The sequence below is a fragment of the Neltuma alba genome, unplaced genomic scaffold (genome assembly GCF_004799145.2).
Source record: "Neltuma alba isolate B1F8T4 unplaced genomic scaffold, ASM479914v2 tig00011681_pilon, whole genome shotgun sequence".
Classification (NCBI taxonomy): Eukaryota; Viridiplantae; Streptophyta; class Magnoliopsida; order Fabales; family Fabaceae; genus Neltuma; species Neltuma alba.
Window position 1 is genome coordinate 87,721 of NW_021636320.1, and position 16,212 is coordinate 103,932.

Genomic DNA, 16,212 nt, shown 5'->3' on the forward strand with positions numbered 1-16,212 from the left:
CTCCACATAAGAGTAAATTATAACCAAATAGTATAATTATAACACAACAACTTTAACACTGAAATGGGAAGCTTTTCGAAACCATTAAGAATTTTAACTAAATTAACCTAATAGGATTATAGTAAAATTTTAATGTGGAGATCTATTGACAACTTCAACTGTAAGTATTAATAACCCAATGAGAGATGTTGACAACTTATGCAATGTCTGTTAACAACTGACTTTATAGGATAATATAACCTCCACATAAGATTAAATTATAACTAAACAGTATAACATAACAACTATATAAGATCAACTTTAACACTATTTAGTTATAATTTAGTTAGTTATAATTGTTAGAGGTTATATCATCCTATAAAGTCAGTTATCAACATACACTGCTAAGTCGTTAAAAGCTCTCATTAGGTTATTAATACTCACCGTTAAGGTTGTCAATAGATCTATGTATTAAAATTTTGCTATAATCTTATTGAGTTTAGTCAAAGTTCTTAATGACTTTGAAAAGCTTTTCATTTCAGCATTAAAGTTATATTGTATTTCTTGGTTATAATTTACTCTTATGTGGAGGTTATATGATCCTATAAAGTAAGTTGTCGACGGATACTGCTTAGGTTGTCAACATCTTCTCACTAGATTGTTTATAGTCACTATTGAGGTTATCAATCGTGATGACAGAGAAAATGTAAATTGGGAATCTGAGAGGTAGTGATGTCATTTACAATTAGAATATAATACTCTAAAATCTCTTGAGACCTGCTAGTAATTTTGACATTTCGTGGGACTTTGAACGAATAAAATCTCCTTGGGACCTGTGTGTAATTTTCTCTTTTCTTCCCCCCCCCATACAATCTGAAACACAAGTCTAAACCACATATCTGGAATGAACACGAGAATCAGACGATCTGGACCGGATGAATGTTTTGAATTAAAACTCATATTTCTGGTTTAGAGAATCTAATATATCTTTTGTAGGGTGATAAGTCGAAACATACTAAAATTGGAGCCTGGTGTTGCTCAAATAAAATTCCACATGGTATTGGTCAGACATCAAGTAGCCTTGGGAGATTCCCCCCCCCCTCCTTCGCCGCTTTCATGACTAGCTTCTCTGCTTCGTGAGATTTTTTTTTTGTTTTTTTAAAAATAATTATCAGAAAACAATTCAAAAATGTTTTGAACAGAATTGTCTATTAAAAAAATATTTAAAGGAAGGCTTGTTTCCATTGTTTGTGGGGATTCAGTTATAATTGGAGGTTTGTTCTTATAATTAGAGATTCACAGATCCCAATATTCCATCATCGTCACTTGGACGGGTCAATCCCAACATTTGGACCCCCCGCGAAGCGAGGCAAACTTAACAGGAGTTTATGGATGCTGCGTGACAGATAGATGGCATCATATTCTCATCTGCTTACTTTCACACATAATGCATTTATGCGAACAGAAATGAATAGCAGATGGCAGGGGACGGCAAGTTTAGGGAGCATGTATAAGAAGACCGGACCCTCTGAAATAATTGAACCAGCTCCAGCATGTTTAAAATTGCTTTTCTCAGTCGTGGTCTCTTAATGATCCAAATTCTAAACAACTGCCATCTTCCCATTTCATGGCTCATCCTCACGCAAGAGCAAAGCCGCAATAAGAGGTATAAATACATACTGGAGTAAATATTGTGTCCTCCTCTGTTTTGGGCCGACGGAAGTAAATAATTGGACGCTTCAGGAATGAATTTTGCTCAAGTCACCCCAAAATAATGAATTCCTTTCGAAATTGATGTCTTTGTAAATTGAAATACTACCTCCGGTCCTAATTATAAGAGCTAGTTGACTAATTTAAAAAGATTAAGGAAAGAAGTTAAGTTAGTTATTTGTAATAAATAGGTGTTGTCTTTTCTAAAATATCCTTGCTAATCAAGTGTATTGGCTAGAATTACCATTATTAGAAGGATTACATTGAGAAAAAAATACATAAATATGAGAGACAAGCTGGATTAGGGTCTTTATTTAAAAGCAAAATAAAAGTCAAATAAGATCATATATTAAGGATCGGAGGTGGTATCATCATTCAATAAACTGTGATGGGCGCTGCCATTATATGTGCAGTCAATTCTGTGCCTGCCCTTCATTCTAATCCTCTCCGACCAACGCACGTTTTGCTGATTTCTTGCTTAGCATCATACATCAGTCCATTGAGCCGCTAAAATTAAAGCCCAAAGCCGGCATATTATTTTATTTCGTGGAGAGAAAAAATCATTTCATTCATACAGTTTTGGTTTGCCTTTAAATGGGTCACTAAATTTTAATTAGCTCAGTTTTGACTATACAGACTCATAGTGGGCTTCGTTTAAACCCCATCCCTATATTTTAAACAATCTAAAATGACCATCTGCATTTTAATAAATGAATTATAAGGACAAATTATTTCTTCAAACGTAGTAACTTGTGTTTTGAATGGATAAAACAACAGGGATAGAGTTACGGTGAATTAACGCACTTGCATCGGGTTGTGTCTAGTTGAAATTTAGAGACCCGATTACAGTTGAGTGATTTTTTTTTTGTGGGGGGGGGGAATGGCGGGGTGGGCTAACCCGAAGGTTAGCCCATAGCCCGCCCATTTATTTATAAATGGGCATGGGCTAACCCGTAACCCGGTAGTAGCCCATTTAACCCGTATTAAATAGGTTACGGGGCAGCCCGTTTGGGCTAACCGGGTTACGGGGTAACCCATTTATTTTTTTAAATTTTTTTTTCAGTATAGTTATTTTTTATATGTAACCTTATGAAGCTGTCAATAAATTTTGCATGCCAAATAGCAAATCAAATATGAAATAACATCAATCATATTCAATCACACAACCTCACTTAGATTTGCAAACAATCAAAGTCTAATAAAATCATAAAAGTAGTCACCAATCATAAAGTTTCATAAACTTTAAAAGTTCCAACTTTCACCTAAAGGATAAAATAAAAGCTTAGACAAGCATGAAGGTTTGATAAAAGATGAATGAGAAAAAATATCATCAATTAAATGAAGAATAAAAATATTTTAAAAAAATTAAAACTTAAACGGGCGGGTATGGGCAGCCCAATACCTTGGCCATAGCCCAACCCGTTTAATGGGCTACCCTGCCCATTTAAACCCGCCCGTTTATAATCTCTTATTTGGGCTAATTGGGCGGGTTTAAATGGGCAAAAATTTCATGGGTTATGGGCGGACTAGCGGGTAATGGGTTTGTTGCTCACCCCTAGGGGGAATTACTCGATCAAGCAATGAGGGTTACTTGGTCGGGATGAAAATGGATATTACACGGGCCGGTTCGGTAGTGCGTAAAGCTGAAATTACTAAAAGGAAAAACAAGTATGGGTCGCTCGAGGGTCATGGAAAATTAAAAGAGCCCATAACTCACAGTCCCAAGGCCCAACATCCACACACAGTACACATTGTTTTTGGATATAGAGAACTTGTCACGTGATGGTGATATGGGACATCTGCCGAAGCAAACGTTGGTGTTGCTTGTTACTGGGCTTGTGCATAGTGCGCTCTGACTTCTTAAATTCAGCAAATCAGTTTGTCACTGAAGGATTGTGATGCTATTCGAGACGAGAGTCGGCATTTGGAACCACAAGTAATTTTAGATCACCATCTCCCCCTTCTCTTTGGCCCAAATACAGACTACTTCTTTCAATGTCTGAATTTTACGTTTTCTAATATATGGGGGAAAAAAGACAGTCTCATGAGCTTGATTAAGAAACACGTAGCTAACAACATGACATGACTGTATATCTGTGTGAAATATATAAGAAGTCATATTACGCGCAGCTCATTTTTTAGTTTATTGCTAAAATTAGTCTAATTAAAATATAATTTTTGATTCCACAGCTAGACACACGTCAAACGACGCACCATCCAAATTATATTACATATTCGTCGGTCACGAATAAATATATCAGGCTTAAAATTGTTGTCGATTAAGGGTGTGTTTGGATGAAACCAAACCGTGGTTTAAAAAAGTGATTCTGGAGAATAGATTTTGGGGAGAATAGATTTTGTAAAAAAGTGATTTTGAGAAGTGAGAGTGTTTGGATAGTTGTTATCAGAAGCATTTTTTATATATACAAATTACTAAAAAAAAGACATAAGTTAATATGATAATTACAGATAAAATAGATTTTATGATATATTTTAATTTGAAGGAATAAAATTGTTAATAATATATTTTTTACCAACATAATTAATAATACATAAGATAATATAATTAATGTGTATATGTATTTATAAAATATAAGATTAAATATGTTTATCAAAAAATATGTTTATAAAAAAAATAACAAGATACATATCATATAGGCTCTCCCACTGTCCCTTTTTTCTCCAAAAGCAAAAAAATTTTGCTTTTTCCAAAATCATGGTTTTGGAGTCAAAACCATGATTTTGACCCAAAACCATGGTTTTGGTTTTTAGAGGGGGTGTTTGGGTGATTGACACCCCAAACCATGGTTTGGGGTGTCACCCAAACACACCCTAAAGAAGGACAAAGAAGTCAATGTCATCAGTCGTGAATATACTAACATCTATTCTTCTAATCCTACTTATAAGTTTCTTCTAATATGCTTCACATAAAAAACCTAAAAGTTTATTAGTTTAACAACTTTTTAATTTTATTCTTATTTGATATACATTACACCTCATGTAAATAAAATTAATACAATAATAAATAAATGATAAAATTATACATCTATAAAAAAAGTATGACAAAAAAATGTGAGAAGCAACATATGGTGCTTGTTTGACCTCACTTAGATAAATAATCATAAGTACATTCACGTGAGTTGAGACAAAACTCATCCTTCTTATTTATTTTATATTTTGTAAATCACGACTAGAAAAATATCCATAATAACTCTATAAAAAGCATAGAGAATCATTATCTCTGGTTTTTTTTGGCCAGCGTAGAGAATCACTGCTTGTAGACTGCAAACGTGATAGTTGATAATTCTCGTTAAGAGAGTTACCTACGTTTAATATTCAAAAGTGTTTTGAGCGGAATTGTATACTTATGCCTAAAAAAAGTGACAGTTGATTCTGAGATTTATGGAAACGATGGCGGGATTAATCGATGGTAAAGGAAAATGCAAGAAAAAACAATAATTTTACCGATAAGAAATGAATGGAGTGGGGGACCTGGAAAGGGGTAAAAATGGGGAAGATTAGTGGCGGAGAGCGCGGGAATGATGAAAATGGGAGTCGGGTAACGGGCAGCTGGCGCCAATAAGGTATCGGCTTCCATTGGGCTGGCTGCCAACACACGGCGCCCATGTGAGCACCGACACAGCCAGCTGCACCCCATCAGGCCATCATCCCCACACCGCCTCTCTCCAGCCCCTCTTTTTGTTTTTGGCTGACACCCCGCCTCTCTTCTTTAATCCTCTACCCTCTACCCGGCCTGTCCCCACTCCTCCCCTCCCAATCTATTTCCCTCTTTCCTTCCCAATTTCATCCACTCGTGACGTGGCTCCTTCTCAACACCCCGCCTCAGCATCTCCTCTGTGGGCTGCATCACACCCTATCTCATTCCTCTTACGCGCTTCCCTCCCGGTTCATCCATCCGCCCACGCAACACTCTTTTACTCGTCCTTTTATTATTGAGACCTCTCCCTTCTTCACTCCTCCGTCCTCCCTCTCTCCCTCTGCTGCGATCTCTGAAGCTTAAACGCTAAGATGGCCTCCAGAGTAGCTCTGCTCTTCCTCTTGTGTGTTCTTCCTTCCATGGTTGCCGCCATCCGCTCTCACAAGAACCCATTCTGCGTCCAGGGTCGTGTCTACTGCGACGCTTGCCGTGCTGGTTTTGAGACCTCTGCTACCACCTACATTTCCGGTGCTCCCTCCCTCCCTCTCTTCCTTTTCTATTATTTCCTCTCATTTTTTCCTTTATTTTCACTCTTCCTCTTTAACGAAAAAAATCTGTTCCCTGTGACGCTATATCTTAGATCTGTATTGTTGGCTTATAGTTCTTACTTCCTGTTTTCATCCTGTCGATATGTATTAGAAATTTAGGCTATCACTAGTTTTCCACAGCCGTGCTTGCTCCCCAATCATCATCCATTTTTTATAAAATTATCATTTATACTTTTGATGGTTGCAGCTTGTACCATATTTGATGATCTATTTTCGATCCGATTCTTTTTATTCATTCCGAGTTAATTCCTTGTACTAGTTAACATATGTAATTTGTGGCAATAAACTACTTTGATTTGGACTTGAGCACTAGCTATAACTGGACGTAATGTCTAAAATGCCCTCCTTCAGTCGAGCCTTGCGGTCCTGTTCTCATTCTGACTGAACAATTATGGGCTATTCCGGTTAAGCTGATATAACTACATTCGTTTAGTCTTCTGATCTCGTTGAATCTATAGCTATGTTTACCGATGCTCGTGATCCGCATTTTAACATTTGGCCGATCGTTGATCATAGGTGCTGAGGTTGTTGTGGAATGCAAGGACAGGAATACAGCGGAAGTTATGTTCTCTAAGAAGGGCGTGACTGACTCCACGGGAACTTACAAAATCTTGGTGAATGAGGATCATCAAGACCATATTTGCAGTGCCAAGCTTGTTAGCAGTCCTCAGGGTAACTGCCAGGAAGCCGCCCCTGGACGCGATGAAGCCCTTGTTGTTCTTACCCGTAACAATGGGATCGCATCTGACGACAGATTTGCCAATTCTTTGGGCTACATGAAGACCGAAGCTGATTCTGCTTGTACTGAGATTCTCAGGCAATACCAGATGTTCGATGAAGAAAATTAAGTCAGTCTGCAGTGTCTTTCAAATTTATTTATTTTGGATCGGCTTTCCTAATTTCTACTTGATTCAATCTTGATGGAATGTTATCTTGACATTCTTAGTTTATGCTTGCAAGTTACTGGCCTCTAGTAAATTACATTACACAAAGTATTACGTACGCGGACTGCGTGTTGTGATAAACTATTCTTTGATATCTGGATTTAGCAAATATATGCTATGATGTGTGGATTTGTTTATTTTAAAAGGACCGGTTTTCAATCGGTTGCTGCGTTCTCTCTCGAGATCGAAGATGGATGTCTTGTTGATGCTTTATTAACAATTTGACGCAATCATAAATCATGTCTTGGCAATTGCAAGGTAGACGTAAACGTCTTATTCCATTTGACGCGACAATCCAGTTTTACGACAATCGAGGCCAATCGGCTGTAATGTCAGATTTCACAAACCTCTTGGCGATAAAGGCAGCGTGCGTGCGGTTATGAAACACGCAAGCAGTTGTGTGCTTCTCACATTTCATGCTCAAGCTAGAAAGAAGTTCAACTTGGCGTGAATTTTGCAGCCCTTAGTTGTTCAACTGTCCCATAAACCGACCCGGCTTTGATCCCTGGCGACCGCATTTGAACAATTTTTGTCCTTCGATTAGTTATGGAGAGAAAAAAAAAAATCCCTCAATGAGTATTGCTATTTGTTACTGACCTTGAAAAACTTCACGCCTGAAAAACACAACTCATCTAGGCGTCTATTCCACAATTTTATTTAATTTATTTTTCCCATTAAAATAGAAGAAAAATTAAAATCATCAATATTTTTTAGGGAATGTCTCCTCTTCTCTTCTCATTCTCTTCTATTTTCTTCTTCTTTTAATTGTTAGATTAATATTTTAACGGTTTAGATTTAAATATTTTTAAAACTATTATTAAAATATTAAATTATTAAAAATAAATAGTAAACTATAAACTACATTAAAATTTAATTTTAATGATTTGTAAGTACACTAAATGTTTTTAAAAATTTTTTATAAATAGTTTGTAAAAAATAAAATAAAATCTAAAGGAGGAGGAAAGAGGATGGAAAAAAAAAAAAAGAGAGAACTCCTGAACCGCTAGTTTAAATGGCTACTAAGTGTGTCACCTATATCTCTGTACAAAATCTCCCTAATTCAATTTTGTATTTTGCCGAGGGTAAGGGGCATAGAAGTGTATACCGATTGTTCACCTAGTGAAGTGCATGACAACTGAATGCATAATTCGAACCGTTTAAAGATTAGCTTCTTCAATCCACAAGGTAAAATCGTCTGTCACTACAAAGCCAACAAGATAAATTTGACAGTAGGTATTTACACTCTTTAGGTTTGAAATTGGAACGTTAGAGAATCATACTACAGCATTAGGGTTGACTCAGCAGCAAGCAAACCTTCAAAAAGGGCTCAGGTAATGTAATTTGTCATGCCAAGACACCCGCCTTATGGGCAGGGGTATTGTTCGTGGCCTTCTTCTCAGAAGCATAAGCGTCGGAGCCTAACCTGATGGAATCAAGAGAAGGGGCAGCCTGTGGGACTGAGGATGGAGAGTCCTTCCTTGTCCAACAAGAGGGTATCTTCTTATCATCCTCTTTCATTCTCTCAGCATATTTATTTATGTCAAAACCTGTAACATCATTCCCACCAAATGCAGACTCGAGACGGTCCATGTCAAACAGATCCTCCATAATCTTGTTAGTGTTTTGGTTATCAGAGTAAACGAACTTGACTTTACTATAAGTTTTAGGCTCCAACAGGGGCTTTACCATCTGTAGCAAGCAATCCATGCCTTGACATCACAAAATGCTAAAGATCCAAGCTTTTAAATGTCAAAAACTAAAATATTTATTATTATTATTATTTTTAAAAAAAAGGCCTTTTGTAGCAATATTAAACTTCAAATCAGCCATGAACTAGCATATATCATCTACCACAGCTAATAAAAAATGCATCAATTAGGAGACAGGTCAATAAAATCCCCCCCGTACTTTACAGATCTAAAAACAAGAAAAGCAGATTGCTGTATAGAAGCAAAGATGATTTGCATACGCAGATATACAGAAGGGCTGAAACATCATTATCAGGAAATTTGCACATCTTAAAGTGGCTCTAAATGCAAGCAAGAAATACATTTATTCCTTGTGAATGAAGTGCACTTTTGACCTCATTCAGACAGAGTCAGGATCTGAGATCACATATTCTTATTATCAACAAGTAGCTGGGTTGTATTTAAAACTTCAACACGTGGACAGATAAATTATACACATTGAGCCTGGATAAAAGGCGCACGCAATATATAAACATGAAACAGAAGATATTGAAAGCGAGAGCATAGCTATATAGCTTACCATGAAAAATGGTTCAAAAACTTGGGTGGGTTGAACAGTATTGCCAGACCCAGCCGTTCTGGATAATGGTCTTGTAATACATGGGCAGTTTCATGAGTCAGCTTGACTGATATGTTTGACAGATTGAAACCTTCAAAATCAATTAGCCAGACCATCTGTTCCTGGTCTGGTGGAAGATTTAAAATAGCATTTTCCATGCAATATACCAGATATTTAATCTGCTCCTTAGTTGACTTCGAATTCTGCAAGGGAAAACAGATATTAATAAACTCCAATGTGGACAAAATATTCTTCTCAAAGCAATACTAAATTGAATTTTAACTAGTTAAGAGGGCATTTATCATTAGCTAGACTTTATTAAAATTCAAAGATCATACATGTGCAACCGTTCTGTTCACTTAGGCTGTTCTTTGAGAGAGTGAAAAATAATAGGAATCAAATTTGAAAATGCAGTTAAACAGAAAGCACGTGGAGAAAGAACCCTCATTTTCCTTCCTTCTCCAAAATATCCAACGTTTATATAACTAGGCAAAGCATGCTAGAGGTTAAAGTAATTTTCAGAATAAACCTGGCGGCTAGGTCTCATTACAAGAACGGTCCTCCCTTGCTTGTCAATGTAGTTGGATCTATAGATCTTTCCTGTTTCCGCTTCATGAGCAACCTCTTCCTACATTATCAATAGAGACATATTAAACACCTTTTATCAAACGAAGATCAGTACGTGAGAGTTCAACCAAGTCTAGAGCTCTTGCAGATCACAAAGAATCCAACTGAATAACCAATCAACTGAATTCATTTGGTCAATCTTTAGGAATAAATGTTATAGTTAATTGATGCTAGTTCAGGTCGAATCTTGATCAGATCAAGTTTAATAAGCCTACAGATGGCAAGAAATTTGACAGCGCACTTTGCAGTCTAGCTGAACCCAACTGGACAAAGCTCTAGAAAAAGAAGCAAGAATAGAGGTAATAGAGGAAGACCATATGCATACGTTAAAGGCCTTAACCAAGATCTAGAGAATATCTTGGAGCAGACCTAGCAATAGCATCCAGATAACATCCCAGTCCCAGCCATGCATTTTGTTCCTGATGCTATTGGAAAAAATTGAAGAGAAACAGTTTCTCACCCATCGGATCTCTTCTGGTTTAGCAGCAGCTCTCCATTTTAAGGTCTGTTGCAACATCTTTACTGCCTTCTTGACGTTCCAATTTCTTGCTCTTAAATGCCTTGAGATGGATGCATCAGAACAATAAATAGATGACTTGCCCGACACTGGTCCTATCAGCCGTCTCACCTCATTAATCTGGAAAGAAGCAAAATATCATGGCCTAAGGTGCTTCTAGAATTGGAAGTCAGAATATTGCAGTCTAACATTTTAATTCTCGCATTCTAGAACAAAGTAAAAGCATATGTATATTTATAGATCTACCGAAAGCGCAATCTAATACCTTTGCTTGTTGTTCCTGCGATGTTAAAATTTTCTCACGGCCATTGGAGGCAGTTTTATTTAGATCCACACTCATGATGGTTGCGAAGAACTATTGTTCAACAATAAATACCACAAAAGTCAGTATCAATATATTGCAGCCTCAGTAATTACAGAATAACATAAGTGTTAAATGGTGCTTCATTTTGATTAAATAGCTAAATATGCAGACTGGCTGCAACTCTTGCACAAATAGCATTTACAAGTCAATAAAATATCTAGTTTTTACATCAACGGAACTTCAACCTCTTGTGCAGTTATTCTTGCTGAATGCATTTTGCATTGAGGATTTTTAAGCAACCAACATTTTCATTGACCAAGAGTGATGGCTAGTGAAAGCAATAAAATCATCTAGATAGCTCGGTAAGGCTTTCATACACAAGATTTCAGATTCTGGCCCTAGATGGGATTTTTCTGACGGCATATAGTCCTGATAAAGTGCAACAAGCTTCATATGTATCAAACTAGCAATTGACACATTGTTAGAAATTTTTTAAAGGTTTGGATCTAAACTTTTGGCATCGACAATCACCCTTTCACTACCAACCATTTTTTTTCTAACACTGAGAAAGAAAACAAACTGGTACTACGCTACATTAGGAACAATCTGGTGAACCTTCATGCTAATCCTTTTCAATTGCTTCCAAGAGAGGAATGCGTTGATTGAAAAAGTTTTGGTTTGAACAGTAGAAATGGTTTACTTGATCACTCTGAAATCTGCACGGCAGGTATCTCGAGTTAAGCCTCTGAACAAGGTTTACATATGTGATGCTGCTTCCGCACCTAATTTCACAACTGCGTATTGCAAGGCCTTGATTTGATAAACAACAATACGACGCTCTGAGCGATAAAGTGGTGTTTTATTTTTAATTTTTTTATGAAAAGAGCTGCGGTTGTAGTAGCATTACATTGGAATAAGGTAGAATCATGTGCTTTTGTGGAAAAAATGAGTGCAGATATTTTCAAGCAAAAAGATGTACATAGTAATCATCCATGCTAGCGAAATCTTCTCTTGTTCAATTATATATTGTCTATTTTGTTTTTGGTAGGATGAAAATAGAAAGTTCTCTTTTCATATCCTAAAACCATTTCCATCACCGTTGCAACGTATATCACGTCGGCTTAGATGTAATGCTTCGAGTCAAATTTACAGTGAACTCAAACATGTCCACGTCTATTACACAAATTACAGTCTAAATGCATCATGGCGAGGTCATCGAGTACTCCACAAAACCCCGAAACCGCATAGCACAAATTAAGAATGCCAACCGAACGTCATCATATGCTGCCGCCATAACCAGTTGCAAATTTACAATCTAAATACATTGTAGATGTTTGTGAAGCAGCAAAAACCATAAACTGGAGGAATCAACAAACGAAGAGAAGATTACAACAGGAAATAAAGCATAGAGAATCTAACCTTGACTACTGAGAGAGCGATTGCTTTGGGAGGTGAAAATCTCAAAAGGAGGAAGCAGATCAAGGGTGGAGATTGATATCATGAGTGCGGCATGGTTGGAAAAGAGGTTGGAGGAATGACGAATGGGGCGATATCATATGATCTGGAATTTGGAAGTACTTACGCGCCGTCCATCGCTGCAGCCGCGAAATGAAATGCCTCATCCATCCCCACTGCCACCAACTCTGTTTCATCCCAAAGTAAGACCTGACCTCGTAACACGTGGCCTCCCTTTATATGTGCCGCGTGTGGATGTTTATTACATATTCCCACATGCTTTGAGCCTGCAGGGACCAACTGTTGCTGATATCTCAGCACTTTGTGCGGATCGCAAATGGCGGAGACTTGAATGATGCGTCATATCTATTTTTTCTCCCCCAAAGCCGTGGCAGAGACCGTATTTTGTCCGGCACTCATAGATATAAATAAATACATAAGTAATTAATTATCCTCAATATAAGAATTATTTAATTAATTTGATTAGATTAGAAAAGTTAGGTAAATTAATTAATTATAATAAATATAATATATTTTTCTTAAAATATCATAATTATTTTTTTAATATTTCCTGGTTGATGAAATAATCATAAGAGTAATTTAAGAAAAATTGATAAATATAAAAAATAAATCTTATATTTAGGATCATAATAACTTAATAATTAAGCCTATATTAAGGACCGGAGGAGTATTAAATAATGAAAATGAAAATAGAAAAAGCCTTTTGGAAAATAATAAACAAAATAAGAAAAATCTGTTGATTGTTTTCTTTCTAAATAACTTTGGAAAATGTTATAAGATGTCCAAAATTAATTCCAAAATCATACCCTCCCTTTTATTTGATTTCCAAATCTGTGATGAGGATTTGGAAATAGTAATGAGGGTCAAATGACAAGCAATAGAAGTTTACTATTGGATAAGGTCGTCAACGAGACAAACCCGAGCTTTGTGGATAGTGGAGGAGGCAAAACACATGGTAGAAAATTACCACACGAAGCGTATTTAACAAGCAAGAGTCGGCATCTTGATTGAATTCCCTGTAAGTAAACTCACAAAAGACTGACCAATGTCCGGCTAATATCATCCTGGCTTCTTCTAAAATATCTCTGAATGGGGGATGATTCGTGACAGTGTCCCCGTAGGTTTTTTTTTTTTGGGGGGGGGGGTGGGGGGGGGGAAGCTTTTTTATATGCCCAGTCCAGTTCTGTAAAAGAAGTTGCCAAAAGGCCCAGTAATGTTTATAGACGCAAAACACATGGTAGAGAGCTTGCAAGCATCTGGGACTTTACCTCCCATTGATTCAAATTCCTGTCCTGACATTTCTGACCATTCAATTCAACACCGATTTTGCTTTTCTTTAATTACCCCATACAATCATGGTTCGTGTTCCCGACATTGGTCCCGTATTCTCTGCATCAAAGCGATGAAGCAGAAATCCTAATCAAATGCAACACCCCTGAGAAAGGGAAAGCGCCAAGTGAATGAGATTGACAGTTCAATAAATATGAGCTGACGACGACTGCACCTTAAATGATGTTCCCCACCCTGGAGGAGAGTGTTATTGGACAATGGTCGTGGGTGCTAGGATAATGAATCGATGGAACGGAGCTATCCTCCATGGTTTGCAAGAATTAATCCCCCGAAGGCATGCAAATAATGGGCATGCCGCACGATGATTTACGGGGTGACCACACACATGACCGTGTTTAGCCTTTATATCAACACATCATCAAACAAGTTTTGTCCTTGTCCTTCTTGGTGGGCAGCCCCATTATTATCAGACTCTCTCTCTTTTTTTCTCTGGCCCCCCAGACCCCATTAAACAAGGCTTGTTTAATTAGCATCCGCTCCTCGACTCAGAACTTCATTTTTTTTCAATTTTTTTAAAATATTACTAATCTACTATGTAACGAAGTTAACCAACACTACTATCTGCTAATCACCGAGAGGAAAGTAGGCTTATTGCGAGTATATGCGCAGTGTCGACCTCTGGCCTTCGAGTGAGGCGGTCGTATTGTGGGCTTCCAACTGGACCAACCATTACATTCAACCAAAACAGAGACGCAGTTGCTACTTGCATTCTACCCCCATTATTTTCTTTAGTTTTATTTGGAAAGGAGGCATAAATTTTTGACAGTTGACAGATTTTTCCCTTTAAAGGAACAGGAATCTAACTCGAGCCTTCCAAACTGAATAAAATTGTAAAATATGGAGTGTGGGGGATGGTAATGGTAATGAGACGGGAATAAGTGGGATTATTCGAGATAAATTAAACTCTGGGGTTGAGGGAGGGCGTTGGAGAAATGGATGCAGTGTGGCCTTTTGATTTAGAAAAGGCGAGGGCATGAGGTGCATCAGATGCACAAAGACGATAGGCACGTACGCGCATTCTCAAATCTTTCGGTGCATCAGTGTGGTCTTGTCTCTCTTTTTCCGTATTGGACTATACCACCCTGCAAAACCCAATTCAAACCAAAAAACATCAAAACACCGCCCGCGCCTGTGTACAGATTTGGATTCCTCTAGGTTGTCTCATTAAATCCATGCAATCTCAAAGCATGATTATAGTAGAATTCATATACATCTGTCACTTTTATACTTTATATCTCACTGTAACAAGCACAAATATTTTTTAAAAAAACATAGCTTAAATGTTGGTTGTTGAAATTAAGGAACCCAACTCATGGGCCTTCTCTTTCACGATAATCTCCCAATGTGGGAGTCATAATACTTACTCCGATTGGCCTCATGAAACATGAGGTAATGTTTTTCTGCGAATACCTTGTGTTTGTGTAAGTTATAAATGGAGAGAATACAACAGTGATGAATGGAGGCGAGAGAGGGGGGGGGGGATGCCAAACGAGGACAATTAAATACGGAGGTTTCTAAGGACAGAACAAGCAGAGCTAATGTTGGCCATCACTATCCGCTGATTCTAAACGAACAAGTCGGTATAGGCGTAACTTCCCCCACCGCACCCACATTTATTTTCCATTTCCCGTTGCATCAAATCATCTTTCCACACCTTGCCTTCTTGTTTTGCCCACAGCAAAGAGCACAACACTTTGGTGTCCAGTTTATGCTTCCCCCTTTTTCTCACCGTCCATTGTGTCTGCCCTTTGTTTTTCTATTCAGCCATCCACAAAGCCATCATTTTCATTCCCATCTTTTTCTACCCCCATAAAAAATCGTCCTCTTTTATTTTTTAATTTTTTCCGCTTGTTTAGGCCCCTGGTTCTCCTTAAAGCGTGACGTAAAATAAAAATGAAAAAATATCTCGTCACATCTGATCTTAGATGGTTTGACACGGTAAAAAGGTGCGCATGTAACTTCATTTCAAGTACTCACAAGCAAAGAGCTTCAAGTCTCATTTGTTTAGTGACAACGAAAATAGAAGAAGGCCAGTACGAAACACAATTAAATGTCGTCGCTTCTTATTTATATTTTTTATATATAATTTTAAATATAAAAATCCGAATTTCTACCATTATTTTTGGAACCCGGATGAATAAAATAATTAAACTAAGATATCAGTGAAGGCAAGATAAAGAAAACACCAGATGAAAATTACTTCGATGTCAATTTGACATAAATGAGAGAAACAAAATTTTCATAATAATTGTCTTTTTGCAATTACTACTTTTTCATTATTTAAAAAATACTACTTCCGATCCTAATTATAATATCTCCTCTGTAGACTATAAATGATGTTTTATAATCAGGTAGTAGGATCTTTTTCACTTTTACATTCATTTTTAATTATTTTTCCTATATATCAAACAGGCCACAACTTGTGATAAAAAACACCAAAACATAGAAAGTCTTCTGAAGTTCCCATTCATATTCATTTTTTCTATACATTGACGCAGACACATATTAATAACAATAGAAAATATAAATTTATTAGGCTTCTAAAAATAACAATATTGTAAAAATATTATATACAAGGCTAAATTATATAATGTAAAAAAGATATAAAAACAATATTATTAAAAATACCATAAAAAACACTTTACAATGGCTCTATGAATTATTTATTAATGAAAACGATATTATTGAGATAACATTGCAACTCAAGAACTAAAAATTACTGTAAAATAGTT

The 16,212-nt window shown here is 36.8% G+C and overlaps 1 protein-coding gene and 1 pseudogene across 1 annotated transcript; one reads left to right on the forward strand and one right to left on the reverse strand.

The window, feature by feature from the left end:
* Positions 1-5,644: 5,644 nt before the first annotated feature.
* Positions 5,645-7,044, forward strand: LOC114716592 (protein DOWNSTREAM OF FLC). Its single transcript, XM_028901621.1, has 2 exons — positions 5,645-5,875; positions 6,472-7,044. Exons 1-2 carry the CDS (start codon positions 5,719-5,721, stop codon positions 6,801-6,803), a joined length of 489 nt encoding a protein of 162 aa, XP_028757454.1. The 5' UTR covers positions 5,645-5,718; the 3' UTR covers positions 6,804-7,044.
* Positions 7,045-8,039: 995 nt separating this feature from the next.
* On the reverse strand, positions 8,040-12,443 carry LOC114716591 (phosphatidylinositol transfer protein 3-like; annotated as a pseudogene).
* Between the last annotated feature and the right edge of the window lie 3,769 nt (positions 12,444-16,212).